Source organism: Argentina anserina, chromosome 5 (assembly GCF_933775445.1).
Source record: "Argentina anserina chromosome 5, drPotAnse1.1, whole genome shotgun sequence".
Taxonomy (NCBI): domain Eukaryota; kingdom Viridiplantae; phylum Streptophyta; class Magnoliopsida; order Rosales; family Rosaceae; genus Argentina; species Argentina anserina.
Window position 1 is genome coordinate 21094896 of NC_065876.1, and position 26706 is coordinate 21121601.

The window sequence follows — 26706 nt, forward strand, 5'->3', positions numbered from 1 at the left end:
AAAAAATTGCTCAAATTCAAGGAATAATAATCAACCTTGAACATGAAGTTTCCCGATGATATGGGATTCTCATAGGCACGTGAAATTAGTTACAAAGCCCACGCCACTACGTGCCTTTTACAATAACTCGGCACGTGATAACGTGACGCCACTTGTACCACTATCCCACCCCGCGTCCCGTCCACGCTCTCACCCCTCGCGTGGACTCTCCCATCTCTTCATCATCTTCTTCCTCTCTCCTAAAAACTGGTCTCATTTTACAAAGAGACCAAACTCGAATAACCCAAAGTTGCGTAGAAATGAGTCGAACCATCTAAAAACACTCCCAAACACCCAATCCATCTCTCCCTCCCGCCTCTTTACTCGCTTCGATTCCTTCGCCCCAAATCCCATCTCTTCAAAGTTTCAAGCTTTCTTCTTTTATCTGGTGCGATGCTCTTTCGGCTCCTCCCTTTGTTTCTGTTTCTGTTCATTCTTCATTATTATCTCTATGCTTGCAGAAAATTAATGCAGAGTTTATGAAGTTTTCTCTTTGAATAGGTGTAAAGGTTGAAATTTTATTTCTGGGTATTTGCTTTGCTTGTAAACTGAGCAAACCCAATTTCCCAATTGGTGTAGGACCTTCGCTCTTGGGCTAAAAATTACGATTTGGGGTTAAACAAATGGGTGCTGTGAAGTTTAAAGATTGAATTGTTTTTACATTTCATGACTTTAACTTTTGGTCTTGTGTGTATTTGGTTTTTTAGGATTGTGAAATTGAATATTAGTATTGTGGATCTCTCTCTAAGAGATGGGTAGTCTAAAGAGGCCATGTGACTTCATGTTCTCATTATTGATTGTTTAATTAATGTGTGAACCTGTCTTCTTGCCTGGTTCCTTAACTTAACACGTTATCCTGTATATCTCTGATCCAGTGTAGTTGTTTGGCTTATGATTTGATTCAGATGCACTTTTGTCTCTGCAACTAACTTATCTCGGATCCAGAATTGCTCAGACTCCATCCAGGTTAGGCTCTTGGTTCTCAATTTTGGGTTGTCCGGATTATACTCATAGCTTCAAATGTACATTTCTGGGCTGAATTGGCCTTGCATTTTTAATGATTTGAGAGTTGGTTCGAAGGGTTATTTTCTGTTCCTGAAAGTAGTTAGCTTCTCGTCTTGCATTGCATTCATTACTTTGTTTTGATGTTTGATTGCAATTGATTTGTGAGGATTGTTTTGGATTGTTTTTTTTATATATCATTGATTGGTACATTGGCTTCTGGTTCCGCAATTCATATGGTATCAGCACTGATGTCGTGTCTTCGAATTGCTGAATGACTCTGTGTTTGTTTGTACATTCTGGAGTCCTTTACGTGAGTTGAATGAATTTGTGGGGTAGTCAACTCAGACTATTAAAGCTTCACAATAGAAAAGTAGAATGAAAACGTGAGACTTTAGATATGGTGAAGAAGTGAGATCAAAAGGTATCCTGAGATGTGGAGAACAAGATGTTCCTTGGTGCTTCAAGTGGAGAAGGTCGAAGTATGATGGCTGAAACTTGTTGGAACCCGATAGTTATCATTGTACTATGTGATACCTAATTCAGATTGCTGAGTATACCGTATGTTCAGAAGGATCTGGATTTTGTCAAGAAAAATAAATTTATGGTCTTGTGCGTTGGTGGAGCCTATGAAGGGCATGTGCCCCCACTAATACAATGAATTTAGTGAAAGGGAGAGTCTTTTTTGCCCCCATAGCTATAGCTTAGGCACATATGATGGTATGGGTATTCCTGACTTTTCAGCTAACCAAACTCTCTTAGTGACAATCATATGTTTCTGGTACATTTTGTTCTATTTTCACCCTTAGATCCCATCAGTTTTTAATGCTTTTACATAGCTTCTCAGAAGTTCTTTCTTAAAAATTTCGTTCTATCTCATATAGAGTATAAGTACTCTCTTAATTTTGCTTCTTCTTTTTTTCAAAAGAAGTGCAGTATGTAGAGAAACATAGAGTAGAGCAGAAGGACATAGACTCCATTGTTAATATCTGCTAGAGATGGTGCTTTTGATATCGGCTGGCAGAGAATTAAAGAAAAGTAATTTTTACCCCATATACATATTTTCCTGCCTATGCCACTGGTCTTGTTTCTGTAGTTTTGTATGTTCATTGTCTCATAGGGATAAAATAGCAGAACGAAACAGTATGTGGAGAATTTTTTGAGGAATAGATGTTTTTTGTAACCTTTTCATGGTTGGGTAACTAAAATCCATTCACTTCTACTGCACAAGTCTGCTTTCTTTGGTTGCACTTGAGCTACTTTATGGACCCTCTACTGTTTTCACTTAAAGAAAAGTTCCTTGGATTGAATTTTATGCCACGTTGGAAGAGAGTTATAATTTCGTGGCTGGTCCAAAAGCGTTCAACTTTTAATTTGTTCAATAAAGACTATTGATTCTTCACTGCTGGTGATGATATCGTTTATATAAGTCTGACCTCCTGTGGACTGGTGCATGAAAGATCAGTGCAGAGGTAGACCCTTCCTCAGTCAGTCAATCAAAAGTTTGAAAAGAATAGCTTGTGATACCTGATACATTTACAGATTGATAAATTTGAAGTTGCTGAAAAACTTTTCACTTACCAGAGCGTTGCGTATTCACTTTTATTTTGTTATGTATCCTATCTTAGAACAAGCTTTGGTTAAAATTTGAAATGAGGTGTCTTGTAACATTCATAGATTTATGCCTGTTTGATCATCTTCCTATTTCTGCACACTTTAATCTTTTGAGATTAGTAACATTTCTGGCTCTTTAAAATCCCTTTGGCTTTTATTTGTGTGTAAATTTTTGGAGGAAGTGGTGCCAGGTTAGAAGTGGTCCATGATTTTCTAAGAATAATGTTTTAGATTATTCAAATCATCCACCCTCCCTTTTTCTCTTCTTTGTACAACCCTTTTCTCTGAGATTATATTTATTCAACATCTATGGGTTCCAAAAATCGGTTTGAATTGTTAACATTTGGAATATGCATCTTGCGATTGCAGAATTCTGTATTAAATTTAAGCAGCCTAGCATACACCAACTAAGTCTGGAGGCTACAATCCTACCCAGTATAATTTTGAAATTTGTCAAGCAAGAATGTCTCTTTTTTATTACGTGTTGGAACAACTGTTCTGGATGGTCTAGATGGCTCTAAGTTGTCACATCTGTTGAACTATTCCTGGTTGTGTCAGGTAAGACTTAAAGTGAGCAGTTCTTTTCTTTCTTCATTATTTGTGTTTTTTTGTTACCCTCTTGTTATCATCTATCCTTTTTTTTTTTGAGAGACCCAAGCCTAGTTTGTTTAGAATAGAACTACTTCACTTGAGAATGGTAATGCATCCGTTAGTGCCCACCATGTTGCTATATTTGAGTTCTAATGTGGGAGGAAATTTCTAATTTGCACCCCTAGGATAAAAAATGTAAATGCGAATGCTTTCTTCCGCAAGTATTATAAGTAATGTAGAAACTCCAAATTTCTATAGAATGTGATTTTGGAGCAATGTGACTGAAAGAGTTTGATTGTGTGATCCATGAAGAGTCATATGTACCTCCAACTTGCTGCCTATTGCTTTCTTGGCATGCTATAAGGACTGCTTATGGGAATATTAAAAATAAAATAACTTTTTTTCTGACTTCCTTTGTTCCTTTGCAAGTTGGACTCTAAAGGCTCTCAGCAAATTTAATATTTTCTGTTCTGCATCCATTTTAACATGTGCAACTCAATTAGTTGATTAGTAAAACTGCATATGATTTATTTACTGATGTGAGATTCTGTCTTCTTAATTTGCTTCTCTTAATCAGTAATAATTCAAGCGCAGATTAGTATGTGTGTGCATGCGACATTTATTTATGTAACATTTACATAAATATATGAAATACCTATAGTGGATTTTAAAGATTCATGTATTTGTATTTGTGCAATATGGTTTTCAGGTGTACCCGGAAAATGGCAAAAGGTAGCAGGGGACGACGCAGGTTTGCTTCCCGACAGTACAGGTCAGCTCCATACACATTGCGCTCTAATCAAGATATCTTTGAGGATCTTTACCCTAAGAAATTCTCCAAAAATTTGGAGAAAAAGGACTGGGAAGATGCAACATGTTCTGTGTGCATGGAATACCCTCACAATGCTGTTCTTCTGCTATGCTCCTCTCATGACAAAGGCTGTCGTCCTTACATGTGTGGAACTAGTTTTCGACATTCCAACTGTCTTGACCAGTACGAGAAAGCTTATACAAAAATAGTGTCATGTGATCATGCACAATCATTGCATGGCTCTGCTACTAATCCGATTGTGGTCCCAGATTCTGGGTTGCCAGTTGAGAAATGTGAAGTCACAGAGCTTGCATGCCCCCTCTGTAGGGGCCAGGTGAAAGGCTGGACTGTTCTTGAGCCAGCACGAGAATATCTGGATGCAAAACAGAGAAGCTGCATGCAAGAAAACTGCTCATTTGTTGGAAACTACAAGGAGCTTAGGAAGCACGTTAAGACTGATCACCCGTCAGCCCGGCCACGGGAAGTGGATCCTATAGTTGAACAGAAATGGAGAAGCCTTGAACGTGAGCGGGAACAGGATGATGTGATAAGCACAATCCAGTCGTCCATGCCAGGGGCAGTGTTTTTCGGAGATTATGTAATAGAAGGAAATAGTTATGGATTTGATTCGGACGAAGAGGATGGTGGGTTTGATGCAGATGCTGCAGGAAGGAATGCAGGGTTGGGGTTGGGTTTGGATGTGGTTCTTCTATGGCATGCATTTGGGTCCTCCAGACGGATGAGGCAGCATGAGAGGGCATTCCACCAGGCATCAGATGGTAGTGTTGGCATCAGACACACAACTCCTATAGGTGGTTTGAATTCCTCTGATGAAGATGATGACAATGAGAGTAACGGTGATGATGATGGTGGCATGTCATTGGTGAGCCGGCTCCGTCGTCATGGCAGGGTCTTGTTGGGACGCTCTGGGAGGAGACGTAGGCGTAGAGAAGCAAATAGTGAGGAACAGTAGACTGGAAAATGGTTGAGAGGGGGAATAGGTAGGCACACAAATTTAGGAGGACTGCACAAAGAAAAATAAAAAGAAGGTATGATTTTACTTTCTCGCATTTGCCTTGATTAAATTCTCATTTGAATAGCAAGGGAAATAGGACACTGGAGATAATGGTTCCTTTTCCCTCTGTTGTGTAGTATATTTCAAATGTAACATTTTCTCAGTTACCCATAATCTGCCCCTTAACCTATGCATATAATTTCTTCTGTATGTATTGCTCTTTGGACTAAATGCCTACATTTGTATTATGTGATTATATTCAAGATTTTCTAATTTATTTATTTGTTTTTTTATATTGAATTCTCATCCATTTCTTTGTTATTAGAAATCAAGACATGTTTTGTTTCTAGGTCCTTTTGTTGATACCATTCAGTAGTAAGAGCTCAATCTGACTCAGAAATATAACATAACTGAAGATTGAATTTGGTGTCTGTAACCTGCCAGCTTTGGCAGTTTCAAAGCCTTGGCATGAGGATATCCTCGAGTGTCGAGAAAAAAATTGTACATGAATGGTGGCCGAAGTTCGAATCGACATCCCCATTTGCCTACCATAGTTCTATGTTGAAATTGATGAAGATGTGGCCTTGCTGAGATTGAGGTGGATCTCAACCTAGTATCAGCCAAGCTGGTGGATCTTGTAGTAGTTAGGTAATCATTCAACAAATAGGATTGGTGCCACCTTTCACTAGTTGCAAAGCATTCGATACCAATTGAGGGGTATCACAACTATTTGATTGATTAGAAACCGTCTCTGGTAATCTGGTATACCCTAGTTATAAAGACGTGAAGCTTGACTCGAACAAAACTTGGCTACTGAACTTATAGCCTCCTTAGGTTGCTCAGAGTTCAAAGCTATTTTTGTTTCCGTGCATGAAACACTGGAGTGTTTCTTTCGACATAAAGCTTCATGTTGTAACAAAACAAAACAATCCAACCCAATCTGAAGAAAGTGGGGGAGCGAGACTCTAATTTCCCAAGATTGCATAAGGAACAAGCACAAGGATTAAACCTAAAGTGCTTATGGACGTCGCTAAATGCCTGGAACATGAGGGTGAAAGGTGGAGGAGAACTTTGATTTCAAAGGGTTGCTGTTATTAAACAAAACATAATTAGCTCGACATTGGAAAACCCGAGAAGTGCAGAGGAAAAAAAAAACAAAAAGGAATGCCAAGCGTTGAAGCATCCTTCACTATGGCTGTTTCGTGCTACTTTGGCTTTGCTCTTCTTTGATTAGTGCATACTCATTTGCTAATATATTGACAAAATTGGAGGAAAAGCTATACAATTAGCATCATTTATATACATCTGCATTTCTATCAGGTGATGGTTATTAGTACTACAACTCCTATTTCCATATGCCAGTTGGGACACAATAGCATACTGGTGCCACTCCTATCAAGAAAGGTAACTGGCAAGTTTTATGTGCTTCGCTCATGAATGATCCAACCTTCGGCCTATGCTCACAAGACAGGTTTGTGCCAAATTTCTTCTTTCCAACATTCTTGATGCATTGGGCACAACCGACACAGGGACTCGAGCATGGACTTTGCAAATCGGTCAATATCCCTGTCCATAAATTGGCGACAATGACAGGAGAACCAGCCAGCAGGTAGGATAGTGGAGTACCTTGTGGAACATAACATCCATTCAGTCTCAGAGAACCACTACTTCATCCCATCAGGAGAGTTGCGGCACAGTGTTCCTGAATCTCACCTCTAGGTATATATTGTTGTCCTGTACCACAGCACGTACAAACAAAAAAAGTTAAAAAAAGGTTGGGAAACCTATCACCAAAACAGTGCCAGAAGTAACTGTATAGAACTATAGATATAGCAACACATAAGCAACAAAAAAATCAAAACATACCACATCCATGGCTAAAATACATAAATAGATCATGGCTTTTCAGCGCTACTGCCAATTCTTCAGCAGGAGGTGCACATCCTGCCTGTTAGGTTTGTGGATCCGATTCCACTTAGTATAAGAATTCATTAGATCTTGATTAAAGATGGAACACTTTGGTGGTTTCCTACTTGGTAATGGTTTCTATATCTATTGGGAATAGGTTTCGAATGACTTATAGGTTTCAGGTTTAGAAATCTATAAATAGGGACATAGGTAGCAGTAGTTAGACATCAAGGTAAAACACAGAGAGCAAGTGAGGTCTTGAGAGTTGGTGAGAACATCTTGTGAGAGATCTTGTATTCTTGTTTGTGTTGTTCTTCTATAGTGAAACCCAGCAGCTTGAGGACGTAGACAAGTTCATTGTCGAACCTCGTAAACTTTGTATTTATGTTCTCAATCGTTTATCTATATTGTTTTGCACTTGTTAACTTCCGCAAGAGGAATTCAGGGTCGAATTCCTAACGGTGTGGTATTAGAGCCTGGTTCTAGAGTGGAAACAATGAGCATAGAAGACGTTGAGAAGAGGATCGACAAGTTCGACGACAATGACTATATCCTATAGAGGTCACAGATCGAGAATTACCTGAGTATGAAGAAGCTTGCGAAGACTTTAAGTGGCCAGCTCCCAAAAGAGATGAAGGAGGAAGAATTTGTCAAGATGGCCCTTAGAGCAGTTCGATTATCGCTTTCAAATGAAGTACGGTGATTTGTCATCAAGGAGACTACATTGAAGGGAATGTTGGATAGTCTATCCAACATGTATGAGAAGCCAAACGCCGTTAACAATTATACTTGATGAGACGACTGTTCACTCTGAAGATGGGTAAGGATATATTTGTTCGCCAACAAGTTGGAGTAGTTGGATATATTATTGAGCAACTAGCCTCGGTGGATGTAAAGTTCGACGAACACATCAAATCTTTTGTGTTGTTGACTTCCATGCCTTCAGATTGGGATGTGACTGTGAACTCAATTTGTAGTGGAGTTAGGATTACGAAGAAGTTAAAGTTTAATGATGTGCGTGACATTCTTTTGAATGAGGAGACTCGAAGACTTAATAACCTTGATGAGTCTTCAAGTTCTGCGTTATCTATGGAAAATAGAGGTAGTACGTCTAACAAACTCTCAAACAATAATCGTGGAAGGTCCAAGTCCAAGAAGGAAAATGACGAAGTGTGTCCAAGGCAGGAAAATGGTCCGAAGGATGATGCATACTTATGGCATCGTAGACTTGGGCACATCAGCGAGAAAGGAATGGGTGTACTTCAGGCACAAGGTAAATTACATGGTGTGAACTCAGTGAAAATTGGCTTTGTGAAGATTGTATATTTGGAAAGCAAAAAACTGTCAGTTTCTCAAAGGGTGGCAAGGCGCCAAAAGATGCAAAATTGGAGGTGGTTCATACTAATGTGTGGGGTCCTGCACCTGAGCTTTCAATGGCTGGTTCAAGGTACTACGTGCCTTATTGATGATTCCACAAGGAAAGTATGTGTTTACTTTATAAAACATAAATGGGAAGTTCTTAGTACTTTCAAGAAGTGGAAGGCGATCGTAGAGATTGACACAGGTTTGAAGATCAAATGTTTGAGGTCGGATAATGGGAGGTGAATACTTTAGTAATGATTTTAAAGAGTATTGTGCAGAGAACAGGATCATGATGGAAAGAATAATTCCTGGAAATCCACAGCAGAATAGAGTGGCTGAACGCATGAATATGACTTTGAATGAGCGCGCAAGGAGTATGAGGATACACGCAGGATTGCCAGATATGTTATGGGCTGATGCGGTTAATATTGCTGCTTACTTATTAACTATGGACCGTTAGCGCCATTGAATAATCTTCTACTTGAGGAAAAATGGAGTGGAAGAGACATAGGGCTATCACTTTTAAGAGTGTTTGGTTGCGTGACATATGTTCACATTGAGTCTGGTGCAAGAAGCAAGTTAGATCCTAAGTCTTGAAAGTGCATATTCATCGGCTATGGCGGGGATGAGTTTGGCTATAGGTTTTGGGATATGCAAAGCAAGAAAGTTATCAGGAGCCGAAATGTCATCTTTAATGAAAATGTGATGTATAAGAATAGGCAAGCAACAAAGCCTGAAAGTCTTGTAAGAAAAGATCGACAGTTTGTAAGATTGGATGATATATCTGATAAAGATGTGTCTAAGGTTAATCATGGGAAGGAACAAAAAGAAGTAGCTCTTAAGGCTGCACAACCTGATAATGAAGTTCCTAATGTTGAGCCAACGACACCTCCTTTTGTGACAAGAGTATCGTCGAGAAGTAACAAAGGAATACTGCCAAATAGATACTCGTCTTGTGCTAACTATTTGCTATTAGCTGACTGTGGTGAACCTGTGACTTATGATGAGGCGATACAACATGAAAATTCAGCTAAGTGGGAGGGTGCTATGCAAGATGAGATTGACTCTCTCATGTCCAACAATACATGGGAGTTAACTGTATTGCCAGCGGGAAAAGAAAACATTACAAAATAAGTGGATTTAACTTGATGGGAGCAAACGCTTCAAAGCTAAGCTGGTTGTGAAAGGTTTTCAGTAAAAGGAGGGTGTTGATGAGATCTTTTTTTTTGGTTGTTAAGCATACAACAATTCAGGTGGTGTTAACGTGGTGATTACCGGATGGGTAGCTGATAACACAGTTAGCTATTAGTGAGTGTTAGTTTGACACGCGAAGTATAGTGATTAACCTCCCTCTCTTGGGGTAAGCTACATCCACTTGAATCCACTAGTATAGGCAAATAGCCTTGAGTTATACAAGTAGTGATTTTTTCTCTAAATGGGATGATGAGTCCCTTTTATAGGTGAGGGAACCCCTCTCATTTACATATTCTTCAATGTGGGACAAGTGCCCCTCTAGGCTTGCTATGGAGCCATCTTGATGAGGCAGGAAATGTGACTTTCCGGTAGTGTCTTGGTGAGTTCTGACTATCATTGGAAGCTTGTATGACGAGGTACGCTATAGATATCATGGTTGAGCCACATAGTGACTTGTAGATCCGCCTAGATAGTGATGCTTATGCTCGGTGGCATACCATACTAGCTTTATGCTAGTAGGGGTGCCTACAGGTGGTGTTTGGATTAGTGGAAACTGAAGGATTATATTTGGAGCAGCTAGACGTCAAAACTGCTTTTTTCATGGAGATTTGAAGGAGATAATTTACATGCAGCAACCAAAATGTTTTAAAGCACCTGGTAAGAATGACTTGGTATGCAAACTGCAAAAGAGCATGTATGGCTTAAAACAAGCCCCAAGGCAGTGGTACAAGAAGTTTGATGCATTCATGTGTGGAAGTGGCTACACAAGATGTCAATCAGATCACTGTTATTACTTTAAGAGGTTTGAAAAGTCTTATATCATTCTCTTATTGTATGTAGATGATATGTTGATAGCTGGGGCGGACTTCGATGAGATTGAGAAGTTTAAGAAAGAGATGTCAAATCAGTATCAGTTGGTTTCCAAACTTGAAGAAAGAGATGTTTGTTGTGGTGGGTTTCGAGTTGCTATGATTGAAGAGTGTTGAAGACTGTTGCTATTGGCGCAATCGGCTCAAAGTGGAAAATTGTTAGATTTGTGGATCTAATTCCACTTAGGATAAAGATTCATTAGATCTTGATCAAAGAATGAACACTTTGGTGGTTTCTACTTGGTAATGGTTTCTATGTCTATTGGGAATAAATTTCTAATGACTTATAGGTTTCAGGTTTAAACATTTATAAATAGGGACATAGGTAGCAGTAGTTAGACATCAAGGTAAAACATAGGGAACAAATGAGGTCTTGAGTGTTGGTGAAAACGTCTTGCAAGAGATCTTATATTTTTGTTTGTGTTGTTCTTCTATAGTGAAACCCAGCGGGACATAAACAAGTACTTTGTCGAACCTCGTAAACTTTGTGTTTGTGTTCTCAATCATTTATCTATATTGGTTTGCACTTGTTAACTTCTACAAGAGGAATTCAGGATCAAATTTCTAACACTGCCTTCCCTGAACAGTTATTAGAGTAAAACATTATTCTATGAGACATAGCTCCTGTTTATGATTCATAGTCAAATGCTCTGGTCCATCTACAATGGTGAGAAATGCAATGATGCATCTGAGTAGGGGATAGATACACATCACTACAGATATTCTATTCTAAATTAAAATCTGCATGTTTCCACATGGTATATATTTTCTTGATAGAAAGAGCTATTACCTCCAAATTTTGATCTCTGAACCATATCTCAAATTCATTTTGCGTATAATTTAGATCACCACTGGGATTCAGAAGATAAAACGCATCCAAGGGATCTATCAGTGGAAATGAGGTGTCAATACTCTGAAATTGATCTTGATTGTGGTAGTTTCTGTTGGCTGTTGTCGAAATGCTCCCAACAGAGGGCATGCGATAAACCTCCTGGTTTCTAAGGATTGGTAAGTTCTCCCACGGAAGCATCTGCAGCTGATCAACTTGTTGTAACATACTTTAGACTGGACTTGATATCTAAATACTAAACAATCACCAATCATATTATATGCAAATAATGATATCTACCAAGTGATATAATAAAAAAACAAGTATCAACTAAATGTCCGAATATGTAAACTACACTTTTTAAATGCCATGTTAGCAAAGAGGAGAATAAGCCTAGTCAATGCTGGTATACAACTATACATGTCAAGGACTCGGGATTCAAAAAGGTGAATGATGATCTAGAGCACACTCATGAGTTGAAACACCAACTCTACTTCCTTGCATATATAATCGATCCTGCAAAATCTTTCAGACTGAAAATAGCTTTGGAATTTCTAAGGTTGTACGCGTACTTGTAAATTATGGAAAAAGACGTTGTACAATTTGTTTGAATATACATTATAGTAGTAAGTTCATTCACTTTTCCATTATAGTACTCCAGAAAAAGGGACAGCTATAGGAAAATTCATCTCTAAATTGTGAGGGGAAAATTTAGGGAATCAAACTAATATTGTTGGCTCTATGTTTACAGAAGAATGTAATCCTTCAAGCTCATTCACTACTTCTAACACTAGTTTGTAGGCCAACTCAGACATGTTCTCGCCACTAATAAATTCATATTTTTTTTGGGTACAATCGGTGTCTAAGAGACACAAGCAAAAGGAAAAGCAAACTAGAAGCTATAGCAGGCGCCAGATCTTCTGGAGCGAGTAGTAGGACACAGGTCATCAAGAAAGGCTTGAGCAGCATGAGCAGGAGGATCTTTAAAGGTGATGATACCAAGTTCATGACTGATACTACATTTAGCAAGAGAGTCTGCAGTCATGTTATAAATTCATTACATGATGCCATACCGTTTTCTTCCTCTGAATATCCAACTTTACTTTGTAGGAACCGTTTTTAAGAAAAAGCTGTGTAACACGTGGACCTCCTTCAAAGGAATATTTCGAACCCCCAAGAATGATTTTCAAAATATTCTCATCTATCTCTATTTTGTATTTGGATTTTAAACTGCGAACTAGCTTTTATGTACCAAGTCCAACTGCTTGTGGTTTAACCATTCACCCAGTAGCAAAAGTTTCCAACTACCAAACCATGAATCTTCCAAGTTCCTGGTGCATAAATACATAACTCGGGAGTGTCAAATGATAAGAGTTTCGAATACTAAATACTGATACCTAATGTTAACAATAACAGGTAACCTAAAAGTTACCCAATTAAACCTATGGCAACCTGCAGACAAAGAGATGAAGGAAAGTATAACCTACTTCAAAAAATTACCAAGGCGACAATCAAAATTCTTCATCTGCACTGCACCCACCAGTAACGCTTTTTCTCATTCGTATCTTGTACAGCATGTTTCATAGAGGACGTATGAGTCCCTTCCAATATCATTCTAAAATCGGGAGCTACATCATCCACCACAGTGGAACCCCATGGACAATGCCAGTCCTTGATATCGGAATAATTAACATCATCTGAATCTCCTGTTAAATTGGCAAACCGTTCAGCAGGACAGAATTCATACATCAAGTATCACATGTTAAAAGACATGCTTTTAATTCGTATCTATTAAACAAAATGACCTTCTAATACTGAATCCACTGGCAAAAGCATACTGGTAGGTTGATTCTTATAGTTCAACCGTGAAACCAGAATCCATGCATGCACATTTGAAGGGAAACACAACAGATCTTGTAACAGACTAGCATAAGGGCCTCCAAGCACACTTATACATATAATTGTGGTACATGGAAGGCCTGAAAAAAATTCTGTTACAAATTCTTCAAGGTCGGGAATTGACTCTGGACCGACCCTGCATTGAGGTAGGAACAGAAGGGGATGAGCTAGCCACACTCTAAAGTGACAAGAATCACCTGTGCAAATTCTGTGTTTCTGATACCAAGCATGAGCTAGCCACATGTGCCCCCTGAAATAAAAAGTAACACTTGGCTTAAACATATATAAAAGTAACACTTGGCTTCAATTCTAATTTTCACAAACTAAATAGGATGTCAAAACGCTTACAAGTAGGGGTGGGCACGGGACGAGGCTCATCCCACGTCTCGTCCCACTCTTTTGAATCGGGACAGGATCGGGACGGGACGAGGGTTTTTAAGAATGCATCCCACTTGGGATTAATCCCGGTTGAGACGGGACGGGATCAGGACAAATCTCACATTCCTATGAAGTTAAATAAAAACTTATATTTTTATTTTTTTCATAACAAATTAACATTCAATAATGAAATTTTAACAAAAAAATGCATATTATGTTCAAAAATATTATAATTTACCATTATTATTTGAGTTGATATAATTTTGGAGTTATTAAGAACATAAATTAGTTTCATTTTGATACAAATATATAAGAATTTTTTAATTTTCATTAAAGATGGGACGGAACGGGACGAAGCGGGATATAAATTATCCGTCCCACGTCTTATCCCACTATTATGAAGCAGGACGGAATCGGGACGGGACAAACGTTTTTAAACCTCCGTCTTGTCCTGTCCTTATAAATTTCGGGATGGGATCGAGACGGGATCGGGATTTCCGTTTTTTATGCCCACCCCTGCTTACAAGTAGAGAAAAGTAAAACCAATAGAAACTTTGAGACCAATGTCAACTTGTACTAAAAGGTATGAGAATGATTCATCTCATTGCTGAACTACCTTTGACCGGAGTCAAAAGTTTCCCAATTCCCAAAAATTACCATCTGCATTGTCCTTGGGAGATATTGACCATTGTACACATAATTGTTCAAACTCTATTACATAAATTGACTGAAAGCATGTAGGTTGATTAGATGCTCGTACAAATAGACTTATAGATTAGAATGGGAAAGTTTCGACATACCTCACTGTTTACAGGGTGTTGGAGCTTACAGCTCTCAGATATTTTCGTGAAAAAATGGTAATCGAGATGTGTGCCGATCGAAGCTTGATGAAAGTAAGAAGCCCAATGATTAGCGGGGAGCTTTTTGCCAGAGATGACAAAGAAAAAAGCTCACTTGAGGCAGAAAGTAAAAATATAGCAGCAAGAAATCTATAAACCAAGGACTGAAAAATCGAAATTATCGTCGATATTTTGGCGATAATTTTGTTTTTCTCGCCTTACGATATATCTTTCATATACTAGTATAATTTCGTGCGATATTTTCGAAATTATTGGGAAATATCGCGATATATCCACGTTTTGCCACGTGTCGCCACCACAAAATAAAATTCAAACATGCTTTTTAGGGGAATCGAACCCCTAATCACATGGTTAGGCACTCTATGACCTTACCATCTCAACCAATTCATGTTATTGTTTTTTTATGCAATTATTATGATATATACCATCTTCCAAAAAACATTTGATAAATTGTCTAATCCCAACTAATTTTATTAGTTTCTTTTTTCCTTCCTTATTATTCAACTAAAAGTCATTGTTAGCTAATTTTTAATTTCTTTCCTTTGTTAACTTTACTATACTACGAATACATAAAAAGATGTAATGCATTGTTGCACCACTACTATTTCATTTGTTCTTCTTAATATGTTTCTTCCACTTACCTACTATCATATAAATTGATGATGAATTTATGAGAGAAGCTCAACAATACATTATTCACTATATTCTTTTCAAGTCAACTAGATGTTTATATTTTAAAATCAATTTTTACGAATTCTCGATGGTTGCTCTATCTCAAATCACTACAACTCCTTATAGACTAAAAAATTCTACAATATTTTCTTATGAAATATAGTAGACAATTGATTAAAGAAACATCTCTTAAAATTACATCCATAATTTCTATATTTTTATTTAAATTTCCATCAATTTTCTTAATTATTTTTCAATATCGATATTTCCCCGATATTTCCGTCGAAATTTCTATTTTTTAAAGCCTCGATATATCCTTAATTACCGATATTTTAGTCCTTGCTATAAACCTCATGCTCAAGGGTTTTCCTGAAACAAATATACTTATCCTTTCTGTGAAACATAGAGCACCACCAAAGGTAGAAAGACGAACCTTGATAGATAACAAATCGATAACATTATATAGGAGCATCACTGTATTTTCAGACACCAAGACGCATTTGTCATCTGGAGAGCACACGTCTGTAGTAGAAATTCCTAACCATGCATCAAGGGCAGAACGGATATCTTGAAAGATTCTCGGTTTGTAAAAGAAAAACAGCCAGAGTAGGACCAATATTGTTAAAACCAGTCGAATGACAACATTAAAATGAGATAGGAAATATTTGAGCATTAAGTAAACAATTCGAAAGACTAGGTTGGGCTATAACACCTCTAATTGTGGTTCATCCTCCTGTGTAGATAGAGCGCGCAAGCAATATGCGATGTCATAGTTCTGAAATTCTGAATGATAAAAATTCAAATTTGAAGTCATGAAAAACTATAAAATAATCTTAAATATATTGAAATCATCTTACAATAACAGTGTATCAAAATGAGTTTAAAGTATGACTCAGTCGACTTGAATAATACACCACCAATTTATGTACACAAGTATCAAAACAATTGGAAATATAATATTCACTCGATCCTCACTAAAAACGAAAGAGGGGAACCCTCAGTAATCCTCTGTGTAAGCTCTCCAAGCCTGCTAATCTCCACCTGTAGAACTATCTCATACACCATCGATTTTGTGCACCGGGATTGTAAACACAAACCCGGTAAGCTTTTTAGCCCGTATTAGTAAACCAACATTTAAACATACATCACAAAACAAAAGAATTGTAATGATTAACATTTTAAAACATATGTACTCATGAGACCCGGGCAGCCCATCTGGTTACCCTTCATGTCGTATAACGACAGACAGACTAAAGCTCTAATTGATCGTAACCAACACCCGGCTAAAGGCTTGGTTCCCAATTTAAATGTCATCACCAAGCCCAAAGAACAGAAAACGTTTTAACAAGACTCAATGTTAAAACCACGTACAATATAACAATTCACTCGTGTTTATATCGTACTAAAATCAAGCGACTCATACACAACAAATTATATAACAGTCACACCAATAATCCATTATACCGGAAGGTACAATTTCTTCCCTTCCGGCCCCATTCGCCACAAAAATCCTCCAATTTACCGGAAGGTACATTTTCATTCATTCTGGTCTCATCCGCCACAATTAATCGAAAGCAATAAAAATTACATAATTTAAATAAAAACCGTAACGTATATAATATAGCAAATATTATATATATGTATTGTATTTATCATTTTTGTATACATACACAACTCACTATATTATATAGACGTCATAGTTCACTCATTTCAGAGAAATCATTTCATTAACTTAAATGCATCTTAACATAAATGCAAGTCACCGCCAAGGGTAGACTTGTCATAGTGAAATTTACTCACTTTATATTATGCGTGCAACTTCTACAACACTAAGTGAGATTCCCTCATTCATTTCGTCGGTCACCTAGTGGCATAACACATGCTTAGAAACGACCCGCATAAAATAGAGTAGGATATTAACTACAGTTAAAAACTATTGACACACCGCCCTTCACAACCGTGTGTGGTTCTCATACGCCGCCCAAGACAGCCGCGCGTGACCTCACTTGCAGCCCTTAAAACCAACCAATTTTCTACTTACAACACTACTAGGGCCTAATACCTACTCTCCGCCGCCACACCTCCTGCCACGCACCGCCCTAGGCGGCGGCACGCGCACCAAACTCTCATCCACCCAAAACTTCATCAAACCACAAAACTTCCAACATCAAAAACACATATCACAAGGAGTAGTACATGCTCGTACCTGCGTCAAGACGTAGATCGCCGAGAATTGTTTCGTCACGACAACCAGAGGAAGGTGATCGCCAGAGAAGAAGGTCGGTGGCGATTTCTGGCGAAAATGGGGGTCGGGGTCACGCGGCCTGCTCTTGTTTCCATTTTTATTTTTTATTTTTTATTTTTAGGGTTTTTAAAAATGTCCTTTTATACCATTCCAGAATTGGAAACCAAACTTATGTTGCTAACAACTTTCAAATACGACATCGCGTGTGTATGAACTCGTATCGACGAGCTCTACTACTTTCGTGAAGGAAGTTTTCAGAGCTGAGTGATGGATTAAAAGTCAACTTTTGAGCCACTGAATACATAACGTTTTTCAACCTTTAATTTCCAAAATCACTTTCATTTCGTAAAGACATCAACGAGAAGGTGTAGAATGTGAAATTACTCGACTTACCAAGCCTAATAATTTACAGGAAATTATAAGAAATTAAACTCGAAAATTCGGATTATTACATTCTACCCCCCTTAAAGGAATTTCGTCTCGAAATTCTAGTACTCTACTCAACAAACAGCTGCAGATACCTTGTCCTCATATCCGACTCTAGCTCCCAAAATGCATCACCCTCATCATGGTGACTCCACAAAACCTTAACCAACTCCACCTCTTTCCTACGAAGCTTATTTGTCGACCTATCCAAGATACGAACCGGCTCGACAACAAAGGTGGTGTTCTCCTTCACTTAATGGAGATGTGATCAATCACATGTGACTCAACTGGTACATACTTCCTCAACATGGAAATGTGAAAGATGTTATGAACACCAGACACGCTTGTAGGTAAAGTTAGCCGATAGGCTAAATCTTCTACATTCTCAAGAATCTCGAAATGCCCAACATACCTTGGAGCTAACTTTCCCTTCTTGCCAAATCTCACCACACCCTTCATAGGTGAGACCTTTAGGAACATATGATCACCAATCTCAAACTCGACATGTCTCCTCTTTAAGTCTGTATAGGTCTTATGTCTACTCTCGGCTGTTCGGATCCTATCTTGAATAATCGAGATCTTCTCCGAAGCCTCTTGAACAACCTTAGGACCCATCAACCCTTCATCACCAACTTCGGCCCAACAGATAGGTGATCTACATGGTCTACCGTAAAGAGCCTCATAAGGTGTCATGTCGATGCTAGAATGGTAACTATTGTTGTAGGCAAACTCAATCAACTTCAGGTGATCCTCCTAACTTCCCTTAAAATTAAAAACACAAGCTGTCAACATATCCTCAATCACCTGATTCACCCGTTCTGTCTGCCCATCAGTTGTGAGGATGAAATGATGTACTCATATCTCAGGTAGTACCCAAAGCCTTCTGTAAACTACCCCAGAACCTCGAAGTGAAACGTGCATCCCTATCTGAAACAATGGAAACAGGTGCACCATGGAGTTTCACTATCTCATCCAGATATAACTTCCTTAACACATCCACTGAGTACTTCATCGATACTGGAAGAAAGTGTGTCGACTTCGTCAATCGATCAACAATCACCCTGATAGAGCGTTAATTAAAACGTCTATAATAAACCCTATAAAACATCATTGTTAGTATAGAATAAACAGAGATCGTTCTTTCCGGGGAATTGAAGGGAACTCTAAACTTTTAGTGTTAACAAATAATGGGGGGTTTGAAATTGATTATTAACTACTGAAATAAAACCTAAATTACTATTTACATGATCGACTTCTCTTTAACAAACTTAAACCAAATTTACCATTACACCACATAATTACAAGTTCGAACCTATCATGCATTCTAATTTGACCAATTATATACTTTTTGACACCAATACAATTAGAGCCTTAGGGAAACATCTAATCATGCAAGATTTCTATTAACGTTTAGGTTGACTTAGGATCTCACCTAAATTGCATGCAATCAAGTTTAACAACACTTAGGGTAGAAATTAAACAAGATGACATTTAAGCACCAAATCTTTGTTGGAGACATGTTTCATGTGTGGCGTCACCCACCATGATTTCACATGCAAATTTCCAGAATTTTTACCACTTTTAAACAACACAAACCGAACCTACTTAGGGCATGATTCGATTTGTGTCAATATGGTTGATGTAACTAGCACTCAAACACAATCTTAGTGACTGCATCCAAGCACTAAATTCATATGCACATATCTAAAAATTATCTAAAAGTATGAGAAATATAATTAGAACACAACAATAGAAATACAAACTTCAATAATTATAAGAACATAGATTCAGCACAGTCTCAAAAACATATCAAATACAATCTGAAAATTCTAAAACAAATACAAAACCAATATTTCCACATAAACAACAACTTACAGTCTTCATAGATAAAGAATTGTAGATTAACACAAATAGACGAAGCCATTGAGCTGAGTTGCGAGAATCACACGTTGTAGGAACCTTAGAAGTACGGCTGCAATAAGTGAAACTCGGTGGAGATGATGATGGTTTTGGGGTGGACGGCTTGACTAATTTTTTAGGGAAGTTTATGGTAGAGTTTTGGTAGAGTTTTGGCTCTTGAATGCAAAGGATAAGTGATCATATTTGAGAGGTGAAACCATGTATATATAGAGGAAAGAGGGAGGGTATGCTTGGTTTGAACATGCATCTTTCATTAATCTCCTTAAATCATGTTATGCTTTATTCCCTAAATCATGTCATGTTTTATTCCAGAAATCATGTCATGTTTTATTTCCTAAATCACGCCATGTTTTATTCTTTAAATCATGCCATGTTTTATGCATTTAATGATCGCCTTCTATTTAATTGTTGCATATCTTTTTTTTAATTATCTCTTCAATCTAATATGAAAATAAAAAAATAAAATTATAAGTAAGAGATAATTAATTTCAAACCTAATAAGGATTGATTATGTTCACACAACGAACTCAAAAGTAAAAATGATACCATAGCGCCACATAAAGCCAAAGATAATATGACATGAAGTTCAAAGCAAGAAATTTTGAAAGGCCCGCCATCAACGGTAACCCAACAACCAAAGGTAAGAAGAAGCAACGAAACAGTGAAATCAATATATATCAGCACTGGTGCAAAAGAAAACACAAATACAACAAGAGACCAGATAACTATTTTTGGAATAGTAACTCATGCCAGATAAAGACACAATCTCTAATAAAAAACAAAAAAGTATAAACGGAAAAACTAATTCTATTTTTAAAACGTTTGCTGCTGGATGAAGAAAAACTCCAAGGCGTTTCGGTTTTCATCCTTCAAAACATATATCCATAAGTCTGGAAATTGCCCAGATATCATGTTTCTAATCCTCTGCCATTTCGTTGAAACAGAAGTCAAATCTGTACTACTTAATGGCTCGCCCTTGAAGCCTAAATTTAAACACTACACATTGGCATGGGGACTGATAACTGAAGAAAACAAATATTAATCATACCAATCTCCGTGATCAACCAACTTTAAGCTCAGCTAAGATTACCTTGCATTCATCGACAAGGGACTCCAACAAGCATAACAATGTGTTACTGATCAGTGACGAGCCAATTTCTTGTAAATTTGTAATGAAAATAAAGCGGAACATATTGGACGACCACACTGCATAAAAGAAATGCTGATTAGAATAAGCCCATCAATTTCCCAGTACATAAAGAAACTAAAAATCAAGCTCACATAACCTTATACATATGATCTTTGATGGGCGACTTTGCATACTCGCTCACTGTTGTGCAACAGAACTTGCATACGAGACTTTCTCCAGAGTCCAGACGTTGATAGCTCCCGGACTAAAAAAAGAGTACACCTCTCGAAATAAATGGCGAGCTGTCTGTGCACCTTATCACTTACAGTTTCATCTAACACACTGCAATGTCTGATATCAGATAATCGAACGAGGAAACAACTAACATTTGGGCAAACTCATGAACCACTTCTTCTTCCTTGCTTTGAATTACAGAAGCACACTTGGCTAGTCCACACCACTTCTCCAATCAAAGCCCTGAACTCCTTATCAGCGCCTCCCTGCTCGACACCTGGCACAAATCTACGGTCCAAATCCACCTGGCACAACGTGACGCCACTTATAGTCTTATACCAGTATCCCACTCCGCGCCCCCTCCACGCTCTCACCCCTCGCGTGGCCCCCCCCCATCTCTTCATCTTCTTCTTCCTTCTCTCCTAAAACTGGTCTCATTTTACAAAGAGAGAACTCGAATAACCCAAAGTTGCGTAGAAATGAGTCGAACTATCTAAAAACACTCCCAAACACCCAATCCATCTCTCCCTCCCGCCTCTTTACTCGCTTCGATTCCTTCGCCCCAAATCCCATCTCTTCAAAGTTTCAAGCTTTCTTCTTTTATCTGGTGCGATGCTCTTTCGGCTCCTCCCTTTGTTTCTGTTTCTGTTCATTCTTCATTATTATCTCTATGCTTGCAGAAAATTAATGCAGAGTTTATGAAGTTTTCTCTTTGAATAGGTGTAAAGGTTGAAACTTTATTTCTGGGTATTTGCTTTGCTTGTAAGCTGAGCAAACCCAATTTCCCAATTGGTGTAGCACCTTCGCTTTTGGGCTAAAAATTACGATTTGGGGTTAAACAAATGGTGCCCAGAAATTTGAAAGATTGAATTTTTTTGGTCCAGTGTGTTTTTAGTTTTTAGGATTGTGAAATTGAATATTAGTATTGTGGATCTCTCTCTAAGAGATGGGTAGTCTAAAGAGGCCATGTGACTTCATGTTCTCATTATTGATTGTTTAATTAATGTGTGAACCTGTCTTCTTGCCTGGTTCCTTAACTTAACACGTTATCCTGTATATCTCTGATCCAGTGTAGTTGTTTGGCTTATGATTTGATTCAGATGCACTTTTGTCTCTGCAACTAACTTATCTCGGATCCAGAATTGCTCAGACTCCATCCAGGTTAGGCTCTTGGTTCTCAATTTTGGGTTGTCCGGATTATACTCATAGCTTAAAATGTACATTTCTGGGCTGAATTGGCCTTGTATTTTTAATGATTTGAGAGTTGGTTTAAGGGTTGTTTTCTGTTCCTGAAATTAGTTAGCTTCTCGTCTAGCATTGCATTCAATACTTTGTTTTGATGTTTGATTGCAATTGATTTGTGAGGTTTGTTTTGGATTTTTTTTTTGATATGATTGCTTGGCACATTGGTTTCTGGTTCCGTAATTCTTATGGTATTAGCACTGATGTGGTGTCTTCGAATTGCTGAATGTCTTTCTGTGTTTTGTTTGTACATTCTGGAGTCATTTACGTGAGTTGAATGTATTTGTGGGGTAGTCAACTCAGACTATAAAAGCTTCCCAAGAGAAAAATAGAATGAAAACGTGAGACTTTAGATATGGTGAAGAAGTGAGATCAAAAGGTATCCTGAGATGTGGAGAACAAGATGTTCCTTGGTGTTTCGAGTGGAGAAGGTTGAAGTCTCATGGCTGAATTTTTCTGGAACCGGGTAGGTATCGTTGTACTATATGACACCTAATTTAAATTGCTGAGTACACCGTATGTTCAGAAGGATCTGGATTTTTTCCCAAGTAAAAAATTATGGTCTTGTGTGTTGGTGGAGCCTATGAAGGACTTAGTGAGGGCCTGTGCCCCCACTAATATAATGAATTTAGTTAAGGGAGTCTTTTTTGCCCCCATAGCTATAGGTTAGGCACATATAATGGTATGAGTATTCCTGACTTTTCAGCTAAACCGAACGTTTTGAGTGACAGTTATACAACCACAACTCTATACACTTGTTTCTGATACATTTTGTTCTATTTGCACCCTTAGATCCCATCAGTTTTAATCCTTTTATATAGCTTCTCAGAAGTTCTTTCCTAAAAATTTCATTCGATCTCATATAGAGTATAAGTACGCTCTTAATTTTGCCTTTTATCTAATGAAGTGCAGTATGAAGAGAAACAAAGAGTAGAGTAGAAGGACATTGACTCCATTGTTAATATCAGCTGTAGAGATGGTGTTTTTGATATCGGCTGGCAGAGAATTAAAGAATAGCGTCACTCGTCTTGTTTCTGTAGTTTTGTATGTTCATTGCCTCAATATAAAGTATATAATTTAATGTACAATTAGATATCAAAAATTAATAAAAATTAAATAAAAAAAATTTAGTACATTATTTTATATTTCTATATATTTATTTAGATTTATAATTAATTTGAAAAAAAATCAGGCTTATATAAACAATATCATCACCACAGTGAATAATCAAAATAGTCTTTATTGAACAAATTAAAAGTGAAACGCTTTTGTACTTGTGCAGACGTAGACCCTTCTTCAGTCGGTCTATCAGAAGTTTGAAAAGAATAGCTTGTGATACCTGCTACATTTACAGATGGATAAATTTGAAGTTGCTGAAAAACTTTTCACTTTCCAGAGCATTGTGTATTCACTTTTATTTTAATATGTTTCCAATCTTAGAACAAGCTTTGGTTAAAATTTGAAATGAGGTGTAACAGTCATAGATTTATGCCTGTTTGATCATCTTCCTATTTCTGCACACTTCAATCTTTTGTGATTAGTAACATTTTTGGCTCTTTGAAATCCCTTTGGCTTTTATTTATGGGTAAAGCTTTGGAGGAATTTGTGCCAGGTTAGTGTGGTCCATGATTTACTAAGAATAATGTTTCGGATTATTCATATCATCCACCCTCCCTTTTGCTCTTCTTTGTACAACCCTTTTCTCTGAGATTATTTTTATTAAACATCTATGGGTTCCAAAAATCTGTTTGAATTGGAATATGCATCTTGCTATTGCAGAATTCTGTATTAAATTTAAGCAGCGTAGTATACACCAACTAAGTCCGGAGGCTACAATCCTACCCAGGATAATTTTAAAATTTGTCAAGAAAGAATGTCTTTTTGTTATTACGTGATCGAAACAACTGTTCTGGATGGTCTAGATGGCTCTAAGTTGTCACATCTGTTGAACTATTCCATGTTGTGTCAGGTAAGACTTAAAGTGAACAATTCTTTTCTTCATTATTTGTGTTTTTCTGTTAACTCTCTTGTTATCATTCTTCCTTTTTTCGAGAGACCCAAGCCTGGTTTGTTGCTATATTTGAGTTCTAATGTGGGAGGAAACTTCTAATTTGCACCCCTATGATAAAGAATGTGATGGGAATGTTTGTTCTTTCGCAAATATTATAAGAAATGTACAAACTCCAAATTTCTATAGAATAGGTGATTTTTGACCACTGTGACTGAGGGAATTTGATTGTGTGATCCATGAAGAGTCATGTGTACCTCCAACTTGCTGCCTAATGCTTTCTTGGCATGCTATAAGTACTGCCGATGGGAATATTTAAAAATAATAATAATAATAAATTTTTTTGTGATAATTTTTATTCTTACTTCCTTTGTTCCATTACAAGTTGGACTAAAGGTTCTCAGCAAATTTAGTATTTTCTGTTCTGCATCCATTTTAAGGTGGGTAACTCAATTAATTAATTGCTAAAACTGCATATGATTTATTTACTAATGTGATATTCTGTTTTCATAATTTGCTTCTGTTAATCAGTAATAATTCAAGTCCAGATTAGTATGTGTCCATGTGCATTTGTGCTTGTGACAATTATTTTATATAACATGTACATAAATATATGAAATACATATAGCTCAGATTTTAAAGGTTCATGTATTTGTATTTGTGCAATATGGTTTTCAGGTGTACCCGGAAAATGGCAAAAGGTAGCAGGGGACGACGCAGGTTTGTTTCCCGACAGTACAGGTCAGCTCCATACACATTGTGCTCTAATCAAGATATCTTTGAGGATCTTTACCCTAAGAAATTCTCCAAAAATTTGGAGAAAAAGGACTGGGAAGATGCAACATGTTCTGTGTGCATGGAATACCCTCATAATGCCGTTCTTCTGCTATGTTCCTCTCATGACAAAGGCTGTCGTCCTTACATGTGTGGAACTAGTTTTCGACATTCCAACTGTCTTGACCAGTACAAGAAAGCTTATACAAAAATAGTGTCATGTGATCATGCACAATCATTGCATGGCTCTGACACTAATCTGATTGTTATCCCAGATTCTGGGTTGCCAGTTGAGAAATGTGAAGTCACAGAGCTTGCATGTCCCCTCTGTAGGGGCCAGGTGAAAGGCTGGACTGTTCTTGAGCCAGCACGAGAATATCTGGATGCAAAACAGAGAAGCTGCATGCAAGAAAACTGCTCATTTGTTGGAAACTACAAGGAGCTTAGGAAGCATGTTAAGACGGATCACCCGTCAGCCCGGCCACGGGAAGTGGATCCTATAGTTGAACAGAAATGGAGAAGCCTTGAACATGAGCGGGAACAGGATGATGTGATCAGCACAATACAGTCGTCCATGCCAGGGGCAATGTTTTTCGGAGATTATGTAATAGAAGGAAATAGTTATGGATTTGATTCGGATGAAGAGGATGGTGGGTTTGATGCAGATGCTGCAGGAAGGAATGCGGGGTTAGGGTTGGGTTTGGATGTGGTTCTTCTATGGCATGCATTTGGGTCCTCCAGACGGATGAGGCAGCATGAGAGGGCATTCCACCAGGCATCAGATGGTAGCGTTGGCATCAGACACACAACTCCTATAGGTGGTTTGAATTCCTCTGATGAAGATGATGACAATGAGAGTAACGGTGATAATGATGGTGGCATGTCCTTGGTGAGCCGGCTCCATCGTCATGGCAGGGTCTTGTTGGGACGCTCTGGGAGGAGACGTAGGCGTAGAGAAGCAAATAGTGAGGAACAATAGACTGGAAAATGGTTGAGAGGGGGAATAGGTAGGCACACAAATTTAGGAGGACTGCACACAGAAAAATAAAAAGAAGGTATGATTTTACTTTCTCGCATTTGCCTTGATTAAATTCTCATTTGAATAGCAAGGGAAATAGGACACTGGAGATGATGGCTCCTTTTCTCCGTGTTGTGTAGTATATTTCAAATGTAACATTTTCTCAGTTACCCATAATCTGCCCCTTAACCTATGCATATAATAATTTCTTCTGTATGTGTCGCACATTGGACTAAAATGCCTACTTTGTATTATGTGATTATATTAAAGATTTTCTAATTCATTTTTTTTCTTGAATTCTAATTCATTTATATGTTATTAGAAATCAAGACATTATTTTTTGTCTGTTTGTTTCTGTGTCCTTTTGATACCATTCAGTAGTAAGAGCTCAATTTGACTCGGAAATAGAACATAACTGAAGATGAATGTGGTGTCTGTAACCTGCCAGTAAGAGCTACAGACAATACAGCCAATGTTACAAACTTTTGACCTCACGTTGATCAGAGTTCAAAGCTATTTCTTTCACCATGCATGAGCCACTGTCGAGTGTTTCTTTCAACACAAATCTTCATGTTGTAACAAAACAAAACAATCCAACCCAGTCTGATGGATTAAAGAGCGAGAGCGAGACAACTCTAATTTGCCATCAATAGCGGCCGCCCGCCCT

General features: G+C 37.8%; 1 protein-coding gene across 5 annotated transcripts; it reads left to right on the forward strand.

Annotated features, from left to right (window-relative positions):
* The first annotated feature begins 234 nt into the window (after positions 1-234).
* Positions 235-26320, forward strand: LOC126794424 (uncharacterized). Of its 5 annotated transcripts, XM_050521139.1 has the most exons (4): positions 235-427; positions 945-1005; positions 3956-4869; positions 25840-26320. In XM_050521139.1, the coding sequence occupies exons 3-4, from the start codon at positions 3969-3971 to the stop codon at positions 25998-26000; spliced, it is 1062 nt and encodes a 353-aa protein (XP_050377096.1). In that variant the 5' UTR covers positions 235-427; positions 945-1005; positions 3956-3968; the 3' UTR covers positions 26001-26320. The 5 variants fall into 5 exon arrangements, with proteins under 5 accessions (XP_050377096.1, XP_050377097.1, XP_050377098.1 ...); XM_050521140.1 differs by lacking the exon at positions 3956-4869 and having other exon boundaries at positions 24926-26320; XM_050521141.1 differs by lacking the exons at positions 945-1005; positions 3956-4869 and adding an exon at positions 22098-22158 and having other exon boundaries at positions 24926-26320.
* Positions 26321-26706: the final 386 nt, after the last annotated feature.